The 24,726-nt window shown below is 41.5% G+C and overlaps 1 protein-coding gene across 7 annotated transcripts in view; it reads right to left on the bottom strand.

Moving 5' to 3' along the window:
• Window positions 1-834: 834 nt before the first annotated feature.
• CREB5 (cAMP responsive element binding protein 5) overlaps window positions 835-24,726 on the bottom strand; it is a 258,154-nt gene continuing 234,262 nt past the window's right edge. For 6 of the 7 annotated variants that reach the window (XM_068208031.1, XM_068208039.1, XM_068208057.1 and 3 more), the window contains 4 exons: window positions 12,595-12,918; window positions 7,202-7,429; window positions 6,148-6,256; window positions 835-5,005 (listed from right to left, as the gene is read on the bottom strand). In XM_068208031.1, the coding sequence (XP_068064132.1) occupies window positions 4,842-5,005; window positions 6,148-6,256; window positions 7,202-7,429; window positions 12,595-12,918 (825 nt within the window). In that variant the 3' untranslated portion in view covers window positions 835-4,841. Of the gene's footprint in view, window positions 5,006-5,696; window positions 6,257-7,201; window positions 7,430-12,594; window positions 12,919-24,726 lie in introns of all 7 variants that reach the window. The other variant, XR_011004819.1, reaches the window with a different exon arrangement.

The following is a 24,726-nucleotide window of genomic DNA, read 5'->3' on the forward strand; positions in this document are numbered from 1 at the left end:
CTGTCATGAAGAGGGTGTAAAGTCTTAGTCACACTGCAGACTGGCTGGTCTCAGCTTCTCCACTTGGGCAGGTGTGAGAGACAAGTTGTAGATATGCCACCAGTGAAAGCATATAAATGTATCTGGTGCAAAACTTTTACAAGAGTATTTATAAATGATTCAATAAGGGAGAGCAAGAAGGAGAGCAAGAGCTAAAGTGCAATTTTAAAAGAATATAAATAATTGAAATGTAGAAATAAGATGCTAATTAGTTGTAACTGGTTTTGTTTTATAGGCACAGTTTAGGTTTTATGTCTAAGATCAATTTTTTTCTCTTCTTCCCCCTCTAGTAATTTTCTCTCATGTATAATGGAGCTTTGATGGTCTAAATCTAAGGAACACTGATTAGTAAGAGGACTGAAGAGGCAATGATAAGGCAGTATAGTGCAACTCACTGTGTGATATTAGATAAGAAATGAGGATGGGGTTAGATCTTCTGTGGTGATGTATAAAATCAGCCCTAAAAAAAAAGCAGAAAAAAGAGACAGGCTTTCCAGTTATACGTTGACTCATACTTTCTCAAAGGAGAAAGCACATTTTGAAATACAAAGGAAACAACTGAAGGCTTATAATTTGTTTCATTGTTACGAAAAAAAAAAAAAAAAAGCAGATGCTGCTTTAATTCTAGGAATTTCTATACAACTGACCTCCAGCAAACTGTTCCATCTAAGATGGATGACTTCTGCTTGAGACCCTGAAAGATTAAGATGCACACACACCTAGAGTAGTTTATTGCAAAACTAATATTGTAACTTAAAAAAACCCAACAGATTCTGTACAAGAATACTGTTCAAATGGAATGTGTTAAAATAACATTTATTAATAAATACTTTATAAAATTCTATGTGAATACTAAATTAATAGATTCCTGTTTTAAAATTGCTTTGGTCCTCATGAATTTTCATAAATTCACTCTATACGCTTTTTTTTTAAAAAAGGTATTAGCTGCTAAAAAGCACATTTTGCCTAAACTAAAAGGCTAGTCTTCAACACTAAATATTGTTGCTTAAAAAAATATGAATCCTTAAAAGTTGGGCATTTAACAACAGTTACAGCTGGCTTGTTAGTTAACAGGACTGAGTCATTAACGCTAAATCCACACGCACTGAGGCACGGAACCATTGACTTTCCACTATTCAGAATATGGGCAGCAGACATTTAGCTTCATAGCAGGAATTAACTCCCAACAGCATGAAATTCTCCATAAATCATCATCATCATCGTTGTTGTCCTTATAAAACACACCATGATAGCACACAATCTACTTGTCTCCCACAGGCAGCGTTATGAATATGGCTTGCATAAATTGACTTGGGGAAGGTGGGCTGGGGGTGCTAGAGCTGGATCGCAGCATCATTTCTTTGTGATCAAAGTATTGCAGTTCTCCATGGCTGAGATTTCCAACCTGCTTCCAACGTCACACCCACGAGATGCTGTCTATGGTGTGGTAACACCTCTTCCTGAACAAGGCACTGGCCAAGGCTCACCATCCTGCAAGTGCCCTAGAGAGTGAATGATGGAAGTGGACTGAATTTTCTGCTGGCAGTGGGATAGGGCACAGAGCCTAGTGAGCCCAGCAACAGGCTGGACTGGCAGAGCAAGAGGAAATGCAGCAGTTTCCAGAAGTAGCTTGTGGAAAAGCAGGATTCCTCCTTGATGGAAAGAGCCCAGGAAGTGCATTTAGAGTGACGTGCTTAGGAAGAGGCTGCTGCCACTGACCACATGGCAGAGGGACATCCTGGAGACAGAGGGCTGGGGCTTCTCAGCCCTCTTCGCAGCCCTTGCTCAGGCAGCCTCCAGTGCCTAGTTGGACCAGCAGCTTGAGGAAAGACTGCAGGATCAGTCCTCTGGAAAACAAGAGCATTTTAATGTGGAAGCAAATCTGATGAATAATATAAGGTGCCTGGTATGGTTGGTCCTTTTCCCTATGATACAGCCGATATAAATATGCTGCATGTTGTCTTGGCCTGTGAACCTGCGGCAGAGTTACAAGAAGCAATAGCAAATAGCTTTTCATCCTTTACTTATTTCCACATCACTAGCAAGGATTATACCTAAAGGCCAATAGTATAGAGAGGAGACATTTCATTGTAATTACACATTTAGGCCAACATGTGTGGTTGGCTTGCCTAGTTAGCATTAAAAAAAGAAATAATTGAGCTATATATAATACACATCAGTCAAACTGTCAAGTTGCTGAATTTAACAAAACTTAGGCAAGGTTTTTGTATTTTTTCCTTTTTTTTTCTTTTTAATGTAGAGGCTTTCATTTTAACAGCTAAATATTTTAATTGAGGAGACTGAATAAAATGAAGCTAAACCGTAATTCTAGTGCAGTGTAGCTCAACTGGGTATTCTAATATTACCAACAACTTTGATTTTAATTTTTTAAATGTATTTAAGTGCTACCCATATAGAGGTAAAGTTTTTTAAATTAACCCTGCAATGGCATTTCCTTTTTGATGGTGAATGATGAAATTCAGATGTGGGGGAAATGCTTATTTGGGTTTTTTACATAGTGGATACTCAGCTGGAACATTTTTCTCAACTGCATATTTGAAAAAAGTTCTCTTGGGAGCCATGATGAAGCAAAACCATTTAGCTATTACAACTGGAGATTAAAAAAAATTATAGATTCAGTATTTAAAACATTTTAAAAGTATATGTTTGTCTAAAATATAATAGAAAATCCTTTACATTTGTATTTTTTAATAATTTTCTTTTTGGTTCTTAGACTATATAATCAAGTCAAGATTTACACTGTACATTAAAAATCTTCTTTTGAATGTATTTGCATAAATGGAAAGCGAGCTGTTAAAGAAAAGGATACTGATAAAAAGTTAGTCACCAAGATAAGAACTAATTCGGCAATGAATGATGCTCAGAAATTTGTTTTCCCTTCCAGACAGGCCCTGCTCCTTACAGAGCCTTCTCACACTTCAGTTGTTTCAGTCTCCCTCCTGCATGGAGAAGACCCATTCTTTTAAAACCCATGACTTCTCCAAAGTCCAAAAACACAGTCTTTGAGGAAGAGAGCTTTGCTTCAGAACAAAGTGTGTTCGAGGCTAGAGGATTTTCTGGGAATAAAGTGAATTTTGCTATTGAAGATGCAGTTCAAAATGTTTGAACATTTTTCACCAGCTTGGACCCTGCTCCCTGGGCGAGCAGTGGGAGGTTTTACCTCTGACAGATTTGAGAGCAAAATCGGGTCCCAGTATACAGCAAGGCAGCATAATTAACTGGCATCATCTCTGTCTGATTTTCCCATCAATCACTGGGACCACTCGGGGATGCAAATCAGTTGTGCTGAGGGGCAGGCTCAGAGTCCAAACAAAAACCTTAATTGTAGCATAAGGCTCTTTTCCAGACCCTCTCTGCAGGACTGTATTTTATCCCAAGTGTGGGACTTGGCATTCTTGCAGCATTTTTTAGCCGCTGCGTGCCTTCTAGAAATTATTTAGCGTCCTAAAGAACAATTGCTTACCCATGGTAAGCGGGTGTTAAGTGCCATTAAAGTCAGTGAAGCTACACTGCTGTCTGCCAGCTTGGGATCAGTCTGTGAATGTTTAAAGGAATGCCTGCAGAGAGCAGGTCTTTCCCTGGGAATTAAAAATGGCATTTTTCCAAATGGTCAGAACCATTACACTGATTTATTTCTCATTTATAGCCCATGAAGCCTGAGGCTCTTAGCTTTCGTTGCTGGAACAATGCAACCAGGTTGGGGAACAGAACTTTTCTGAATTATTATTTACTACATGGATTTTCCTACATTAATGACTGGCAGTGCAAAAATTTGCTGTGACTCTCAGGTGTTGCTCGCTATGCCTCTACTGCACCACAGAAGCTTACAGGGCTGCTAGCATCAACACAGCTGGCTCACCATCCTACTTCACCTGTGGCTGCGCTGTTTTCACCTTTCCCTATTTATTAAAAACACTAAATCAGGAGCATTTGTATTTTTTAAAAGCCAAATGCTTGGCACAGTCCAACTGCGGGTGAAGAGCTAGTGAAAGCAGCAGTCGTGCTGACAGTTTTTAGGTGGGCTTGAAGTTTTTCTTGTTCATTACCATTCTTTGAGAAAAAGAGGGAAGCAAGAAAGTTTTGGAATGAAAAAAAAAAAAAGCAAGGAAAAAAAAGCTGGGAAATGAAAAGGGAAGGGAAAAGGAAGGTGTGAGAATAACTGGAGGAGAAAAAAGCCAGGGTAGGGGAAAGAGGAGAAGGGGGAGGGCTAAACAAAAGAGCACGCTATTTGGGCTTGATTTTGTCCTGAAGCCACATCCTATATAACTGCTCTGAAAGAGGCTCTGAATGCAAGACGTGGTCTGCTGATAGCACAACGCTAACTCTTTTTTATTATGCTGTCAGCAGATGCCCTTGGTCTATATTTATAGCCTAATTACTCCTAGTTACCTATGTTTGACTCTGTTTAATACTTTTCATGCCTCACATTGGCTAACAAGCTGCAGTTTAACACAACTTTGTATTTCTGAGGCTGCAGGCTAGACTGGTGAGAAGGAAACATGACTATGTACAGAAACAGTTACGTTTATAAACAAGTAACTGGTACCAAAAAAATGGAGAAAGCACCAAAGCATTTCTCAAGCTGACAGAATATTAATTGTGTAACTCCCTTTTATGTAACTAAGTATAAAAGACATTTTAATAACTATAAAAATGAATAGCCAGAGTCTTTCAAGAACTGAGGAATCTTCCAGGCTTGAGTTACGGTTGCAAATGTCCTTAGCAGAGAGGATGCTTTGATGCGGTACCACACTCCCCCAGCAGTTTCTGATCAACCACTTTTAAAGGATGGGGTTGATGTCTGTTCTGTGGCTGGCGAGCTGGGTGAGAGTGGAGCTTCCCACGACATCGCTGACAGAGGAAGAGGTCGTTATGGTGTTGTGCTGGATGACTTGCTGCTGGGAGCAAGCTGGGACCGGGCTTGCAGGAGGACTGCTCTCGGGACCTGGGAAAGGAATGAGGGCACAGAGACAACACACATTCATTTTTCCATCTGAGTAAAAAACCTAGGTTGAGTGATACTCTTGGAAATACTGATGACCTGAAGCATGCACAAGGCCCAGGATTTCAAAATATAATTACAGTTATCCAACACTCTGTCTTGAGATTGTTTTCATTTTCTTTTTTTTTTCAAGCCAGCTTCTCTGATATCAACCTGACTTCAGGAGTGGAGTCTTAAAAAAGTCCAAGACCTCAATAACTGAAACTAATTTTGGGATAAAAAGCCTGATTTAAACCTTAAAAAGGTCTTTAAAATCCGTTGGGATGCTTAAATGCTTTATTTGTTCCAGCAAGAATCAAAATTAGAGTGCAGTGCGCTGCAGCACAGAAAATCTAATTCAAGTAACAGCTGATAGGCATGTAATGCAATTATGAGTTTTTTCTTTGAGTACTGTTAAAGAGACAGATGCATAGTGATGCAGAGGAGACAGAAATGGTCTCTTAAGACAATGTCACAATCTAGTAAGCCCTAACGTTCTTCTGAACTGTTCTAAAATGAAACAGAGAATTTGTCTCTAAATTACTACACTCACAAAATATGTCAACTAGAAATAATTGATTAAATATCTCCATTAGCTGAAAATTTTTTGGAAAAAAAAAAAAGAAAGATGAGAGTTAAAAAAGAGTTAACAAACCTTGAAAACCTGCGCCAGGCCTGGTCTGTGCCACTGTCAGAGCACAGTACCATTTTCGCTGGAGGGGACTGTAATGTTTTCCTTTTTAACTTTCCTTTTGAGAGTTATTTTAAGGTTCTGGCAGCGCCGTGCTCAGGAGGACTCTTGCAGGTTTGGAGCTGTGAGTTCAAGCAGGATCCTCCACAGGGGAGTGAGTGTCCATCCGTGTGCATCTCCTTGCCGAAAGGAGGGGTGGGGAAGACTAGCTCTGCTGTGTGGGATGCAAACCGGGGCTTTTTTGGTTTTGAGCGGGGCTGGATAAATAAGGGCAGGAGATTGGATGGCTCGGATGATGTTTGAGAAGACAGGTTCAAGTGATAACATGACCAAGAAAGGGTTCTGGAGGGAAGAATTGGAAGGTTTGCTTTCCTGTGAGGAGTGTGGAGACAGCGCAAACATACCAGCTACTTACTTAGATATCCTTGTGACTCTTTCTGCATAGCTGTTATCGGACAGTCTTTATGTGTTAACAATAACTGTTTCAGCTGTGCTACCTCATTTTTCAGCATGGAAACCTCATTCTAGAGGGGAAAGAGAGACTTTGGTTAGCAACAAAGCTTAAACCACGCTATTCCACAAAGCTTCTACCCAAGAACACAAAACCTGCTCCTTAACTTTGAAAGAACTGAACAAAAAAGGCATTCAGGTGCTTGTGTGCTGGGTTTATGTTAACATTTGTCAGTGACATTATTTTGTAACCTCTGAAAGCAGTCTGACAAATGAACTAACTTCACAACCTCAGAGATACTTAAGGCAATGTTTCTGTCTACTCAGGAAATACTGGGGCTCTCTGCATGAGTCCAGGAGGCAGACCCGTGGGGGCAAAGGCCATGTTGCCATGATCAGGGGCACGGTGGCAGAACTGCTCAGCTGCAGCCAGTGCCTGGGTGCTGCTCACACCTCTGAGGTTTGTGGGAGAATGTTTTGGAGGAGTGCCATTCTACAAATGGTTTCCTGCCCTTGTCAGCACACAGGCACACCTCTGCATGAAGCAGAAGTACTGTGCCTACCATAAGAAAGACAGCACTGTAAGAAAGGCTTTTATTATCATATTCATGGTATTTTCATCTATCCAGTTCATTTTCCTCACTGACAGATTAATCAATTTGTGCTTCCATCTTGCTGGCTTTGAATGAGGATTTAACTATATGCCCTGCTCTGAAGAAAATTTTTACAGACATGTTAATGGCACTTCAAAAAAAATCCCCCCAAAAAACAGTGACAAGGAAAGAAAATAAATACAACTCCATCTAGTGAAGGCTTCTAAATCCCAAGACATTTTTTCCTGGCTTATCCTGCTAAAATGTAATTATTTCTTTAATTGAAACACACACATCTTGATTAACAGACTGATTGTGCTTGAGCTCCCACTAGGAGCTGACTGTGTGGGGGCAGCCCCAAAGGCACCGTCAGTCAAGCACAAAGAGCCCCTCTGTGTCTTCAGGGGCGCAGACAGTGGCTCGCACCTGAAGCTGCATGTTTGTCTGGGTGAGCTCTTCTGCTTTCTTTTCCAGTGACATCACCCAGACCTTCCTCTTCTGTCTGCAGCGCGTGGCAGCAGCTCGGTTCCTTTCCAGAAATTTCCGCCTCCTCTCATCTGGGTCTTCATCCACCACCCTTCTCCGGCGACCTCCAGTTGGCTGTGGTGGCTGTACCGTCTGCGTGGGCTGCATCTGCTGCGCCGCCGGCGAAACCTGCAGGGCAAGAAGACGTTTTGCAGGGGGTGGTGAGGGGAGAAGTTACAGAGGGGGATGCTGAAATGGGGAGGGGAATCTCACACACTCTGCCTGCTCTTCAGCAAGGTCTGCAACAGGCTCAAGTCAAAAGCTGCACCAGGTTCCACTGAAAGCAGATTCTGGCAAATCATTGCCACGGTCAAAGAAGAGATTTGTTTTAAATGATCATCTGAATATTTTTTCTCCCTTGAGTTAGTTCTTAAAAGCATTCACTTAGATGCATTCTCTGCCACCACCTATTTCAAATCTGAAATGTCCACTTTCTCTCAGGATCTGTTTTCATCAAAGGAGAGGACTGTAGTGGTCTAATTTCTGTGCCTCACTTTCTCCCCTCGTCCCCCAGTTGCCTCCAAAATTTTAGGCCATTTATATTTCCCAGGCTTCACCATCTCTACCTCAATCTTTGCCATCTCTGGAGATGGGAGCTGCAGAGCTCTTTGCACCTGCATGGAGCTGGGAAGCTGTGGGCTGGGATTGCCCAAGGGCAGCAGACCTCACTGCCCCTCATGGGCAAAGAAAGACTTTAGGTTGAACCTGTGTTTGGATTAATTGAGCTTGGACCTGTGTTTTGATGTCCCTGCACTGCGTGGATAAGGGATATTCCTCTTACCAGTTTCCATTTGACCTCTGTGATGTGGATGCTATACTTGTTCTTATTCAATTTATCCCTGGCTTTGAGACTATAGGAACACCACATCCAGTCCACTGCTACAAAACTATGGAAAAAGATATGTATTTATGCTTTTTCAATTGCAGGGGAGTATTGATCCTGCTCCTGAGAGTAACTGGCCCACAATATTACAGAAAAGGTGCATGGTGGGGGCAGTGCCATGTAAACGATTCTCCAGTTGACTCCTGGGCAGATGGAAGATTCCCACATCCCTGTCAGGAACCAGTGCCAGATTTAATGTTCAGCTGCCTGGGAATAGGCTTTTGGACTACGTTCCTGCCTGTCTGTGGCTGCCAGGCTATGGGGCTCTGGAAACACCCTCTCTCTCCCTCTGTTTGGGGTCTGGGAACCCAGTCCATGGATCCTATTGCTCACACTCAGCTCACATTGCTGCTGCCACTCCTGCACAGTTTGGAACAGTCTGGAAACTGGAATTGTTGACTCAAAATTAATCCTATTGTTCTGGCAAAGGCCCAAACCTCCAAGGTGCTTCCTTCTGACTCCTCCAGGGAGTGGACGTACTCAGTGCTTTGTCAGACTGAGCCCTGAATTTCAATTGCTGCAATTAACGTGTTTGCCTAACACCTCCGTCTGTCTCAATTAAAATGATACTATCGTCTTGAGTCTTGCAAAGTTGAGGTGGCCTTTCTGTCTAGAATCTAGTTTGCTCCCTCCCCCAGCTAACTTGTGGCAATTACAGTGGCAATTTTATGTGTAATTATTCTGTACATCTGATAACGCTTTTTGCATAAAGCCAAATTTATTCCCAGCTTTATGTTGCACTGTCAGGGAATCTCTCTCATAGAGCAGAAAAAAAAGTTTTTGTAAGAATAACTTTCTAAAATAAATAAGCCACCCCACATTTTCTGACTGATTTTTAAAATTTCAGCTTGCATGAACTCTGTATGTTTGCTGATAAAATCTTCAACATGCTTCCACACTTAGGGTTGGAGTGCCAGGTCCATGGCAGCTGCAGTGGGCACATACCCCATTCTCACCAGCATCCCCTGCCTTCTGCCAGGAGACTGCAGCCAAGGGATTCCAGCTGCTCCCTGTCCACCAGGGCTGGGCATGTTGCCTCTTAAACAGTATGTCTGAGTGCAGAGGTCTCAGAAGTACCTTTTAATGTCAACATCACATCAAAGACCTTTCATTTTCCTACACATAACACCTTTCCAGACTTCAGAGATCTGTTATTTATGTTTCCTTATCCCTTTTTGCTCCTTTTCCATTCAGCTTTAAAAATTCTTGTTTCTTTATCCTCTCAGTGAAGTCTGGTACAAAGGCAGAAAAAGGTAACTATACAATTTTTTTTTTTTTTAACTCCTCTCATATGGTCATTTTCTCCTTAATAACTAGTGAGTAATTTTGTTTTCAGACTATACCAGGCACTCTCTGGGTAGTTAGAGTGCATTTTCAGAACAACAAAATCTTCTCTCCATCTCAGGAAGATATTAATTATAAGGGCTGCCATTATTCCACTAATAATGTCACGTGGGATAATTAACTGACTCTTTCTTGATAGCGCTTAACCCTGAAATATGTTAGACTATATCTTAGTAACCATCTAAGCATCATTCTCTAGCAGGATTTCATTGCACTGCCTAGGACATAAGAAAGAAAATGAACTAAATATAAAAAATGTAGGTTAATTTTGGTGTTCTTAGAGAATGCTAATCACATATCCATTATGAATACAAACATAGGGCATCTAAGAGAATGAAATGGCATCCAAACCCCAACTCTGCTTGAGTTATCACTCTGCCAAGTTTGATATAAAGAAATCTTTAGAGGACCAATGCAGAATAAGAGTATAAGTTTTGTAGTAGTTGAGGCAGCATAACTAGAACTTGGTAAAATATCTCTTTCTCAGAAAGATACCTATCAGAAGCTGATTTCTACTTTTATCCAATATTTACTTCTGTTCTTTGCAATTTACCACAAAACTAATACCTATTTACTCATTCTATGAAAACATAATGCCTTGGGCTCCTGTGTATCAAAATGGTAGCTGAAAAGCATGAAATTAATTCTAACATTACAGAAGGGCACAGTGCAGAATAACAACAGTCTCGGCATGGGAGTATGCAGCTTACAGCAGCATGGGCCATGCTGTCATTTGGCAGGTGGTTTGGAATGGAAGAATCTGGCTCAGAAGAATAAGGAGGTTAATAATTAGAAAATCGCACCATAAAATTAACGTCTGCTGGAGCAATCTGATCCCCAAAGAGGCCATTACCATGGGGACTATGGATGAGCTTTGAAAGTAATAACTATGTGGTTATTACTTAGCAAGCCCTTCTTTTCCACCCTCCAATGCATCTGTTCAGAAATCACTGTTGCCTTTGCACCAGAGGAACAGATGCACAGCAAGAGCTCTGCTGCTTTGGGAAGCCACTGACCCTGGGATTCCTACTCCATCACCCTCTGTCCAATCCATTTGGTGACACACCCATGAACAAGGTGAAGATCTCCTTGATCTCCCATGGGGTCTGTTGCCTCCAGCGACAGACTCTGTATGGCAAAGCTCATCTGACTGCACAGACCCAGCTCATGTAGTACTGGACACAGAGTGACCCTGACACAGCTGTGTGGCTGCCAGTCAGTCCACCTACCCATGTGCCTGTATCTCTTCTTGCCCTGACAGTGCCTAGTGCTAGCTAGCAGGGAATACACAAGCACAAGAAGTTGAAGTTGTCCTAACTGTGTAAGAAAGTCAAGGTCCCTGTTCAAGTGGTCTAGAGGAAGAGGCCTAGAGGAGGAGGCCATTAGCTCACTGATATTGTCCTTAAAACTGTGAGGTTTGTTTCCTCAGGGTAGTTGTTTTCCCTATTTTAAGTGGTTAAAGTGTTTAAAGTGATGCTGTGGATGTTTTACAGCAGTGCTCCATACCATGGGATCTGATGCCCTCAACTGCATTAACATGTTTATCCTCCTAACCCCTCAGTGAAAGTTAAGTGACTTCCACAATCTCATTCATAGAGTCCTCGACTGGCTAAGCCCAACTTTATCCTTACTCTCTCAGTGATCTCCAATACAGCAATCAGCTTACTTTTGGTATGAGATGATGTCTTTTTATTGGAGTTTTTAAACAACTCCAAGGAAAATAACTCATTAACAGATGAGAAAATAATTGAATTCACAAAGTAAAAACTGAAGTAAACTTAGGAACGCTCTGGACATCCTCTCACAGGGGAGTCTGCTGCTCTTACGTAGTCTGTTTCTCTAAAGCTGACAATTCATTTTACATTAGCAAATACTTTAGGGAAATCCCATGTGCTTGCAGATTCTGCAGTAATAAAGCTAGATGTTAGTAAATATTTAATGTTGTGGGACACTGGGATGCCAGCCAAATACTCTCATTTTCTTTAATGTTTTCTAAGAGCCTGTCTGAAAGGTATTTGCAAGCAACACAATACTTCACAGATTGAACTTCTTATGGCTGGCATTCCTCTTTGTCCTCACATTCCATGCACTGCCTGTTTGTCTTCCTTAACATCGCTCTCCAGATCTGACATTACAGTAACTGCCCCCAGAGCTTTATTTTCATGTGTGATCCTGATGCAGAAGCCTATAATCTGAAGACATTAATAGAATTCCTCTTAAAAATTACTCTGCTAAAGTTTGTGCTCACTAGCTCATTAGTTCAAGAAATATTCAGTTCAGATAACGAATTATCCAAATCGCTGAAGCCGATATACCTGGTCCAAAAAATTGAGTTGTCCATCTCATCCAGTGGAGACCTTCACTGACTTGTCACATGAATACAAGTCTAAATTGCCTTCTTTGTTTAAAACTCTCTCCTTGGACTGGCTTCACCCTCCTTTTTCTCCTGCCACAACAAGCACCAACTACTGGCTGCACTCACAGCTTATCTTTCTCTCATGCTATGCAGATATCTGTCCTCTTGACAGGATTTGGAGCATTTAATCTTTTCCAAGTCAGTGTATCCTAACTTAGAACTACCTCTGTTATCTCCAGTCTTGAATACTGCCCCTGGCCACACACACATACCAGTGCCATTTCATTTCACTAAAGACTTTGCTATGTATTTCTGCAGGTAGAACTCATACAGGTTGTTAAATCTTGGCCTGAGAAGTTTAGGTTCAAGCACATTAAGCAACATATATAATGTGCCAATCTCTGTAATAAACCTCATCCATAAAAGGATATGTGGCAATCTGCAGAGCTCAGAGCACTGAAAAGCCTTGGAGCTCCTTATAAAGTAAGAAATTACAAATATCTAGTAAATTAGGCAGCAAAACAAGTTGTTGCTTCACTCCATTTTCTAAATAAAGTTTGAGCATCCCCATCACCATTAGCAGACATTTACTAGCAGCCTGAGGGGCTTGTATCTAACAAGATATACATGCAAGAAGAAACAATACTGAGATCAAGCTTTAACTCCACCCAACAGCAAAACTCAGAGATGCAGTAGGACATGAATGTCTACCTGTGCCTGTCCGCCCGAGTGCAGCGGTGGGTGCGGTGAGGTCTGGTGGTGTGCTGGGTGTGCGTGAAGGTGCGAGTGGGAGTGGTGGTGGGGATGGTTCTGCTGGTGATGAGGCTGAGGGTGAGGATGGTGTGCCGGATGCTGGTGCTGATGTGGGTATGAATGATGAGGTGGCAGTGTCTGGTGCTGATGAGGATGTGAGTGCATATGATGGTGCGGTGTCTGGTCCTGTCGCGAGCTCATCATTTCCATCATGTGGCCCATGGTGTTCATATTCCCATTTGACATGGCGGCAGGATGATGCGTCAGTGCTGCCTTCAGTCTCTGGAACAGAACAAGGCAGAAAATTCAACATTTGTACATGGTGATCTGACCAATCAGAAATGCTGTTGCAGAAATGGTGCCCTGTCTTGTGTTTTGAGATTTGTTTAGTTTTTCTCTTGCTGTTCTGTTACTAAAAGACATCTTACTTCAGTTGGAAAAAAATGTATATTTTTGGGCTCTAATTTTGTTTTCCACTGCAAATATTTAAAGATTAAAATGTCTGAATTGAAATTTAACAGTTACATATTTCCTACTGTGCTTCTGAGGAAGAATAGCTCTCTGGCCAGCTCAGGAGAGTTACCTTCAACAAGGTTGTATTCTTACAACTTTTAAATAAAAGTCTGATTAAAATAAAGACACAGTGAAGTGCCTGTCTTGTTTTCACTTCAGATATTATTTAAAAGACTCATTGGAAAATACATTGCATTGATTTGTTTTTCAAATTCTGGTATACTAGTGTCCAATCTGTTATTTCATAATAAAGATGGGAAAATAAGTGACCTCAACCTGATCCTCCTTCTTTTCTGAAAAGTTCAAGTGTGTGTTGTCCTTTTATCACATGCTAACCTCTCTGTGTTTTGTACACCACATATCACTGGATTGGGCCCTGCAATCTGACCAGGGCAAAACTTTCCTTCATATCAATGGGATTTGTTCACTTTTACCTGAAGACACCTAAAGGCCAGTAGGAAAGGTTGAAACATTTTGGCCTGCAGCATAGGGCCTTTGTGTACAAAGGAGATTGTGGAAATACAGAGTAAAAAAGTTCCCTTTCAGCACAATTACAGGGTCATCCCAAAGCCGTGAGCTGTACCGGCACATAGACACCTTGCTGGTGTCATCTGACCCTTGGACTACTGAAATCGCTGGCCTCCTACAAGAGTGTGCCAAAGGTCAAGCCTCAGAGATGCCAGCTAGGAGAAGAGTTTCTTCCAAACCCATAGAAACCTCCTTCACATCCATGGTTCTGGTTTTTGCTCAGCATACAACATTATCTACAGGCAGCCACCCAAGACCTTTCTAACTCTTTATATTTTTGAAGAAGTAAATTGATTTACTCTCACTAATGCAAGTAATTAGCAGAAAATGTTAAGATAAAAAAGAAAGGAAGAAGGTGAATGGTATCGCTTGATGCCAGACCAGCAAAATTTGAATTACCCATCAACTCCCTCATATCCAACCAGAGGATAGAATGAATAGCAGAGAACTCATCTCTAGGAGATGCCACCATGGGACAGTCAGTAAGAAAATGCAGTGGTTGGAGGCAGAGAGGTGAATAGTAGGAGGCACAGAGGTGAGCCTTTCCCCCTAGCAATATCTATCTGTGGGTCACAGATGATTGTCAGAAGATCCTATAAGCCAATGTGACAAAAAATGCCAGCAGAGGAACAATATAGTCAGGCTGAACTGCATTTTGGTTCTGTCTTTAAAGCAAAAAGAGTGACTGCCGGGACTCTCAGAACCTACAGATGGGGATCGCAGTCTTTTTTATTGAAATAACATCTGCCTGTCGCAACATTGTAAGGCCACAGGTAAAGGCTTCTTTATTCAATATAGAATATATATTCTATACTGTATTGTGTTTGTACAACTGTTAGTGAGAAAGAAACAAATTCTTAAGGGGAAAAAATAAAAGAAAAATAGAGGAAAAAATAGAAGGTTGTGGAAGGCAAAAGAAGTAACATTTACTTCAAAGTGTCATCCTCAAGTTTTTGTATCCATGTGCTTTTTCAGACTTCATGGAGGTCATTCTAGTGAGACACTCTAGTAGATCTATTAATCTAAATTTGGTGACTTCTTTCACTAATGATCAATTGGCTGACCAAGACTTAAAAAAAAAAAAAAGATATATTTGCAAACACATCAGTATGTGAGTTTGCAAGAATGAAGTCTAGACCAATATCTTTTAAGAAGTTTCGTTTTAAAAGTCTATCAAACCATAACTGCATGGTATGTGTCCTATCCTGATCATCTTCTCAATATTAGAGATCAAAGGTGTCTGTGCCAGTGAGGTTAAGTACCTCCTTCTCTACCTCTGAAGTCAGAACAGAAAGCAATCTAATATCAATAGCAGTAACCCATCCTGGGCATCAAATGGAGGACTGGAGCAGCTGTTGTCCTTAACTGTCCCTGAATTCAAGTGCTACCATGGTTACTTCAAGCGGCTCCTCACAATGCTTAGAATAACTGGTGTTACCCAGGAGTGTATTAGGAGAAATATGGGGGAAAATGCATTAATAAGTGAAATCTTTCTCTGTGTCATGTTTCTTCAAAACTCACTAAGATGTTTTGCATGGAGCTGAGCCACCATGCACGTCTAAGACAAAGCACCAACAAAAGCTGTTGTAACTTTGTTTTCTGAATCCAAATACAAAGCAACCAAGCTCTCATTAGGCAGCAGTTTTATGTGACAAATACCTTACTAAGTCTACCATGGCTATTTGTCAAAGACCTCTGAAACTGGACTGCAGTATGTCTTCTAAACTGCAGACTTTCAAAGCGAAAAAAAAAAGAGGGAAAAACTTAATCTGTGAATAAACATTTTTTTTTTCAGCTGTAAAAACTGAAGCTTGCTAGTGTGGTGCAACTTCAAGGAGAATAAATTATTTTGTTTTCTTTCTGTAGCCCTTCTACCACATCCATTTATTTGAGATAGCAAATCAAGAGAGACAGTGAGAGGTCTGACATGCAGCTGGTTTCAGTCAGTAGGGGTCATTTCCATTTGGTCTGTGTATTTTACAAGCTCCTTGTTCACTGTTCCAAATGGGAGGGTGGGCCAGCTGCCCTGGATCCCAGTCCTGGTAAGAAACCAGCTCTCTACATCATCCTGTCCTAGGGCAGCAACAGCCATTGCCTCCCTTTAACTTTATGCTTAGATCAGCTCCGCAGCAGTGAGAGTCCTGTCCATGCCCACATCTGGAGCAGCCTAAATCTTCCAATAACCAGTAACCACTGCCAATCAGAACCATTCAGGGAACGATAAACATTTTTTCTCATTTGGTCTTCAGTGAGATCAATTGTTTTTGATGTTTCAGTCAGAGCAGAGGGAGGGAAAATCACCAGAACTTGGTAAATTCTTTGCACTAGGTATGTGTAGTGCTCGAAGGGCAGGCTGCAGTTTTGTTATTGCTTCTTTCATGTGTGCTAATTGCAAGCAGCTGTTTTAGTTTAGTGTCAAATAAAATGTGATGGCATAAAAATTGACCTTACTGGACTGACGACAACACCAAATCCCTCTAGAATGAAATGGTAACCCAAGATCCAATTCTGCGGCCGTTCAGTTTTTTCAGGAACTGTGTGACTGACTCCACCAGAGCCCACAGGGACCTGGGAGTTCACAAATTGGGACTGAATCAGAAGACTTGCTACTCAGACCTGCTTTCACCTAAAACTGAAATATCTGCTAAGCTCATACCCGTGATTTTTAGGGCAATCTTTTTCTCCCTTTTATATGGCAAGAGGAAATGAAGGGAGATGGAGGTCCCCACCTTTCCTGACTTTTGGCCCTTACTGATTATTTTTATTATTCTATCAAAGTAACATAGTGGCCAACATCAGTTATGGCTGATTGCCACTCAGTCATGACATTTCAATAAATGATTGTGAGTGACACAGACAAGAGAAACCTTTCATAAAGAACAGCCTGCTTTGCCTCTCATCAAGTGAATAAATAAAATTCCCTTTTGATCCTACAGGAAGTCAGAAGAAAATATACTGTCATCTTTGATGCTGAGGAGGAAAGGGAAACAGTGGGTATTGGTGCTTCGCAGGTACGAGCATTGTGTTCCCTGTACAGAACACGGAACTGCTCCTTGTGGCAATGGCCCTAACTGAGACATTTACTCTGAAGCTACCCCAATGAATGCCATATGAAGGTAGCACCTCAAAGAAGTTATCCTTGTACCTGGCGTATTGGGGTTTTTGGAAACAAGAGGGTTTTCACAGTGCTTCTTCTATCTAAAGGCTGACATTATGGTGCAGTTAATTGCTTGATGCTTCCTTCTATCAACATAGATGCTAACTTATACACTGACCTCCAGATATGGGCAAACCCCAAATCTGCCAAAAATAGCCTTCAAGCATTTGAGATCCTGAATGAAAAACAGTGTCAGCTTCCCTGACACTTCTGCTATTCTAGATCTTTCTGCTTTCTAATTTTCCTCAATTGTGACATGTATTTCAAAGTTGGCTTGGTTTTTGCCCTACCTTTCTTTCTCAAAAATTGTTAATGAAAACCAGACAGCATTTTTTAGGTTTGTTGAAAGAATAAAAAAAAACCCCAACAATCTGTAAATTTGGTGATTACTTTTCCCAAATTAAAAAATGCAAACAATTTTGTGGGTTTCACATGTATATTAATACTTATAATATTTAATCAATACTTATAATATTTATATCACATTATATTTAAAACAGGCTATGCATATTATATACCATAACCAGTATATGACTATAAAATACAACTTTGTCCCATTCATCTCTCAATGGAAAAATGACAACAATCTTCCATTCTACAGGTGCTCTGTGCTTGAATCAAACAATAAGCTATTATAACACCCAGCTGAATTTTAGGCTGGGACAGACATGGAATGCTTGTTTTGAATAGGATTGAATTGTCCCAGATAAGTATGCATAGCTGCACTCAGGAAAAAGGCTCTCTTCCCTTCTGGTCTGCATGCCCAAATCCCACTAAATTAGAAAGAGACAAGACCAGCTGCAGTATCTAGTTAATGTCTGGTATATTCTTATCAGGAGATTATATCAGACCCCAGAAGGCACATGAAATATGATCTCAAAGATATTTTCTTGCACTAGCGACTGTGATTCTAGTCGCTATAATACAAGGGTTTAATAAGTTCCCCACAGGGGACAGAAGAGTCTAGAGAGGGATGGGAAATCAGAAAGGATTACAGACATTAAGCATCACCACACATCTGCAGTTCAGTAGCAATCTCAGTGTAATGATCTTGATTAGCCAAACTTCATGGCAAGCATACCATTGATTTCAGTGTCACTAATATTGTTTTTTCATCTGCAATAGTCAAGCTTTTCTTTTAATTCTCAGCATCATACTCAAAATGAATATACAGAGTTAAGCCAGTGACAGCTAAAGCTGTGAACAGAACTTCACCCAGCACATTTCAGAGCATCACACCGAATTTTATCCTTTCCTTTAACTATGACTGCAACAAGAGAACTTAGCATAAATGTCACCCAGGTCTTTTACAGTTGGCTGCTGACAAGCATTTCACAGTGTAAATAACAGAAACCACTCTTCGCAAATGTTCCACTCACATTCATAAAAGTAAATTGGAAGTGATTAATCTCCACTCAATAAGCGACTGCAGATATTATGAGCACATTTCAGAGACTGGCAATTAGAAAGTCTCTGATGCCACATTAAATGCTTTCTCCTACATTTCTTGTGCAGTAAAATACAGTCCTGCCTATTGACAGAAGGAGGAGTAAGATGTGCGAGAAGGACATGAAATCCAGAACTGAAGTGACACATTACACTAATGTAAAGAGAAAAGTGGGATACATTTAATTCACAACTTGCCAGTAAACAGTGCCAAATTGCTAATCTTCAAATTATTCTCAGGCTGTTTGGCAAATCTGAATTATACTTTCCCCTCCTTTTGTGCTTGCTTCCCCACTTAGTCGGATTTTGTAACAACATGAACAATGGATCGTCATCCAGCCTTCAGTGCAGCTCAGCCTCTAATAAAAATAACAAATTTTCTCCCTTGTATTTCCAAATGCAAACTGAATTAAACTTCAGCAGAAAGCAGCAAGAATCAACTGCAAACAATCAAAGCAGCAATAAAACTAATAGACACCACACTGCTCAAGGACGGGTCAGCTGGAAGAGCTGCTCCAGTGTCCCTGAGCTGGGGGCGCGGGGGAGCTCTGAGAAGCCACGCTGCCCGCTGACATCAGCCCCAGTGACAGACGACTCTCCGCATGACTGCCAGTTTTAAGTAATCCAATGCAGGTCAAAGCCAGGGTGGCCCAAGGGTATTCTGTCGGAACTGCCATATTCTGATGATGGCGTTTCATTGAGAACAGCCACCAGCTCCACCCAGCAATTTCCTTCTGCTCATCTCAGAACACCTTGCAGAAGAGATAAGTACCAGTATCCTTGTGCAATGCACCACCTGTTTAGGGATTAGAAAAAGACTAAATTCTCTGTTCCTATTCTACATGCATTTTTAATGAACAATTATAATCAAGGCAGAAAATACACTGAAAGTATGGTTTATATTTCTCACCATATACTATTTCTTTCATGAATAATTTCTCAAATCAGTATTAAACAACTGGATTTGATTTGCACAGGAGTCAGGAAAAGTTCAAAAAATCAAACCCCTAATTCCCATCAAGTCTAAGTCAATCCCTCCATGTGTATCCATGACAAGGGATATTTAATTATGTAATCACACAAAAGACAGCAAAGTGATTTATTACTGGCAAATGGTGTCATATAATTTCAACACACAATACCAATGGAAGGATCCAAAAAATACAACCAACTTCTGACTGATTTCCCCACTGTGTGCCAGAGTCCAAAAAAAAGCAGCTACTTAGCTGCTACCTACCCCTGGAGAGGCCAGTTTCTGACAGCAGAATGCCTGACACTTGGGGATTAATTACCTGCTTGCTGGTTTTATCTGGGACAGACCCAATTGTCTTCACAGTAGCCTTTATGGGACTGTGTTTTGGATTTGTGCTGAACACAGCATTGATAATCCACTGCAACATTTTTTGTTATTTCTGAGCAGGGCTTGCACAGGGTCAAGGCCTTTTCTGCTTCTTGTCCTGCTCCACCAGCCAGCAGCATTGGGGTGCACAGGAAACTGGGAGGGGACACACCTGGGGCAGCTGATCCCAGCTGACCAAAGGGATGTTCCATACCATCTGATGTCCTGCTCAGGATATAAAGTGAGGGGAAGTAGAAGGAAGAAGGGGATGCTCGAAATGATGAAGTTTGTCTTCCCAAGTCACTGTTATGGTTGATGGGGCCCTGCTCTTCTGGAGATGGCTGAACACCTGCCTGCTCATGGAAGTGAATTAATTCCTTGTTTTGCTTTGCTTCTGTGTGACTTTTGCTTTACCTATTAAACTGTATTTATCTCAATAAATGCATTTTCTCACCTCTATCCTTCTGAATCAATCCCCCATTCCACCAAGAGAAAGTGAGCTAGCAGCTTTGTGGGGCTGAGCTGTAAGCTATTAGTAGGCAGGCACATATCAAATCACCATTCTAGTTCTCCAAATAGTCAGTCTTTTGCTTACTTAGTCCTCCAGGTTAATCTATGGGCTATTCCCATGCATGCTACACTGCCACCTGTGGAAAACACAGAAAAAAGAGGTGGCAATAAAATCTCTCAGTGTTAATCACACCCTGTAAGACACTATGAAAACTTGGGCTTAAGGGAACCTGAGTTTATACTGTTCATCTTTGTGATCTGTTCTCTTAGATCCATTTTAAAGCTCATTCCCAAGGTGAGACAACATAGATTCTTTCTTCAGATTGGACTTAAAGCACTTTTAGCCAAGTATCTGGCAGCGGGGTTGAAGCTCAGGTATTTCTCATGCCTACAAGCAAAGCAAATGCTCTAAGTAAGTTTCTAAAATCATCTTACCATGTTCCAGGACAATGCAAGTGGAAAGTGTTTGAACAGTGCTTGCATTGCTATATATATATATATATATATATCTTGCCTGAGAACATAACGAACATTTATGATTGTATTTAATAAGAAAAGTGGGACTTGATTTCAGAGGAAGCTGGGGAATTTTCTATACAAACAAGATATAGAGCAAATCCTCAAATCAGAGCACTCCCACACTGCAAGGAACACTAGGATTGCATATTTTAATCTGTACTGAGAGATCATATGGGATTAGTACTGCAAAAATTTCTCCCTACAGAATACTACTCTGAAGCCTTGAGACCCCTTAACGTGTACTTCAGCTTTTTGATGACAATGCAAATTGCTTACTTTCCTTTTCCCCCTCATGAGCATAAAACACACACCAAAAACACAAGAAGGGTAGGTTCAAAGTCTTTCCTGTCAGAAGATTTTTGCACTTTCATCACCCACCTCTCACTAAGGCTGATCATGTTTAAGTCATTCACATTCAAAGAAAAATGCCATCCAAGTACATAAAGCTTGGGGTTTTATTTTTTCCCTTCACTGGTGTGACTTTTGAATACTCGTTTTCCCTGGATTAAGCCCAGCACATTTAAAGGGCTACTAGCAAGCCAGAAATCAGATACATGTGCACTTAAAAGTCCTTTGATTTCATCCCAGATGTGCAGTGCTCAAGGGCGTACACACACACACACACAGAGCACAGAGGACACGATCTGGTCTGTAGATTTTGTTTCAAGATTAAACCAACGAGACTCTGAAATGTAAAACTGAAGCCCTGACCACTTACAGCCATTAGAGATCCCAGGGCTCTCTGTGAAAGAGTATTGATGTTCATTAGCCCCTTGGCCTGACTGGAGAATTCACTGCAGGTAATTAGACATTGTCTCATTACCATGCAGTTTCAGGTGAAGTTATTTTTCTTCTTCGTTTCTAAAGGTAAGTGATTCCTGAAACATTTTTAAAGCATTCATGGATTTTTTTTTCCCCTGAAGAAATTACTAGAATATAAAATACAGTACAGGGACATATAAAATGAGAGGATTCTTATGGGCTATATCACATTCTTTTAAAGCTTTATTTCTTCATCTAACCCAAAAGAATGAAAATAGCATTTTAATTCAGCAGACAGCTTTCAATTATCTGGCTGTGAAAACAGGATGTCTAGTGGCTTTTTAAATACATGCACTCCAGTACAGCATGTAGTAGGTAGATACAAACCATAAAAAGTGTGAACAGGTTAGTTTAGTGTCAATTTTCACTGTTATAAAATGAATATAATTTATACTGAGAGTTATATGAATGGATATCATTAATATTCAGCACAGAACACATCGGTGTTGATAAGTACTGTCCTATTACACCCCTGTGTAAGGTCTCTTATGCCCTTCCAGGTTTTCCCATGTTGTCCCCCTGACTCCATCCCTTAAGCTGCTGCCCTCCACCCTGCCCCTTTTGTTCTCCACCTGCAATGCCATTCCCCTTTGTTCATAGACAGCTCAAGTTGCTGCCTTGTTTTTCACCACTTCACATGTATCAGCTGTTTTCAAACAGTGTTGTCTTGGGTCAGAAGCATTGAATTTCAAAGCCACTTGATGCTCCAGGAACAGCAACATCTCAAACCTCTACCAGACACCAGCTGCCTACTCTATCAGTGCCACAAGGTTTTTTAATATACTTTAGAATAGTTACAGTGTGAAACAAGAGAGAAAAAGAATGAAGCCTTCAACCATTCTTTTTTTTATTGTAGTTGGTGATTTACTCTAATGAGTTTTACTTTGTGTTTGAAAGCACTGGGAATGCATCCTCACACACTCCCCATGGTTCAGTTGACAAGCAATGGCTTAGTAAAATGCAATACATTAGCAGCTCACTCTCTTGCACGTGGCATGTTTACGGAAATGCTTCTTTTCAGAGTAATGTGTCAGAATAAACCAAAATAACCACCTTCCCCAGCAAAGGGAAGGATGCTGCCTGCTTGGTAAGCCATTGACTCAACCTGTCATTTCTGGACAGCTGGATTTGGCTTTCCCTTGGCATGTACCACAGGATACAGAGCAAACTTGCACAGATCAGGGGCCTGGTTAAACCCACAGTTGCAGTCACACAAGCAGGATTTCCTTTCCAGCACCGAGGTGCAGCGTATCCTGCCCTGCTTAATTGTGGACTCTTCCCTCTTCCTCCTGCCAGTGGAAAGAGAGCATAAATAATCATCTAAGGCCAAATTCCTAGAAGAGGTGGCCTGTCTGGGGACAGGTAGGAGGAGGGTCCATGCAGCAACCTGCATCCTGAGGGAGGTAGAACATCACGTGTTGGGTGAGCGCCTACCGGGAATGCGGTGATGCTAGAACCAGACACCTCCTCAACTACCCAAAGCAGCTGCCAGCATCCTGGGAAGAGACAATTCCTGCCCACCAGTTATCTGTCTGTGCTCGCTGTCCTTCACAGCACAAATGAGTCTTCCGAAAAGCATGACAGGGATCCAGTTGTTCCTGCTATTACCCTACCTTTGTTTTTAAAATATTTCTTGTATACTTCTATGGAGTGAGAGAGAAAGGCATAAATACTGTCTTGTTTAACACATCTTCCTGTCTCCTCTCCCTGCCTTGCAGACAGCTTTATACATCTTCCTGACACCACCATTGTCTGATTCATTTGACATATGCACCAGAAAAAAAATGTCATGTTCTGAACAAGAACATAACACTGTGATCTCATTCCCATCTCAGACTCTGCAGCACCTCCCATTTCTTGCTGTTTTAGAAAATGAAGGACTGGGAAGCTTTTCCAGCTTGTTTACAGGGAAACTTACAGAGATGTGGTAATGGGAAACCAGACCAAGCTAAGGCACACAAGCACTTACACAAGCATGTTGGAAATCAAGGTAATGCCACAGGAAGTTCAGTTATTTACATCGTACTTAAGAGTCTGAAGCGAAATCTTTTTCCTCTCCTGTTACTTAGGAATATTGAGGAGCACAGATATTTCCAGAAGGGAACACCACTTTGAGAGGTGATGGCAGGGACATTCTGACTGTACGATGAAAATCACTGACCCCTTCTGTCTCACCATTTCCCTCTCTTTTGAAACAAAAAGTCTCAGGTATTATTACCCACGTCTGTGACATCAAAGGTTATGATAAAGTTCCTCCTTTTGTTTGGCACACCAGCAAGTCAACGTAAGGCTTTCTGATGCCTTGTCTCATGGAACCACAGAACCGCAGAACCGTGTGTGTCTAGATTGTCTAGTTCAGCCCCCTCCAATAAGCAGGGATATCTTCCTTTTCTCTGGGTGTTTCACCATTCTCATCATAAAGTATCTTCTTCAAATCTTCTTCCTGCTATCTGGTCTAAATCTACCCTTTAAAACCATTACTAGATATCCTGTCACAACAGGCTATGAAGTTTGCCCTGATCTTTCTTGTAGGCTCCCTTTAAGTATAGGAAGGCCACAATAAAGTCTGCCCAGAGCTTTATCTTCTCCAGGCTGGACAGCCATATCTCTCTCAGCCTGTCTTCACAGGACAGGTGCTCCAGCCCCCTCATCATCTTTGTGGCCTTTGTTTGGACTGACTCCAAGAGGCTCGTGTCTTTCCTTGTGCTGAGGATCTCAGAGGTGCATGCAGTGCTCCAGGTGGGGTCTCATAAGAGTAGAGCAGAGGGACAGAATCCTGTCCCTCAACCTGCTGGCCATGCTGCTTTGGATGCAGCCCAGGATACAGCTGTGGCAAGTTTACATTGCCAGGTCATGTCCAGTTTTTCTTTCACCAATATCCCCAAGTCTTTCTTGGCAGGGCGGCTTTCAATCCCTTCATCCCCCAGCCTGTATTGATACTGAGAGTTGCCCCAACCCAGTTACATGACCTTCACTTGGACTTGCTGAACCTCATGAGGTTCCCATGGGCCTACTTCTTGAGTGAGTCCAGAGTCCCTCTGGGTGGCATCCTATCCCTCAGGGGCTTCAACTGTGCCACTCAGCCTGTGACATCTGCAAACCTGAAAGTGCACTTGACCCCTCTGTCTGTTACAGTGATGAAGATATTAAACAACAGCCCAACCTGCTTGATTGCAACCCTCGTTGCCCCTCATGAGCCACAGGAGGTCACAACTAAGAGGTGGCTGTGCGCTGGCAGCTGAGACCCAGGCAGTCG

The sequence above is a fragment of the Anomalospiza imberbis genome, chromosome 1, assembly GCF_031753505.1.
Source record: "Anomalospiza imberbis isolate Cuckoo-Finch-1a 21T00152 chromosome 1, ASM3175350v1, whole genome shotgun sequence".
In the NCBI taxonomy this organism is placed as follows: Eukaryota; Metazoa; Chordata; class Aves; order Passeriformes; family Viduidae; genus Anomalospiza; species Anomalospiza imberbis.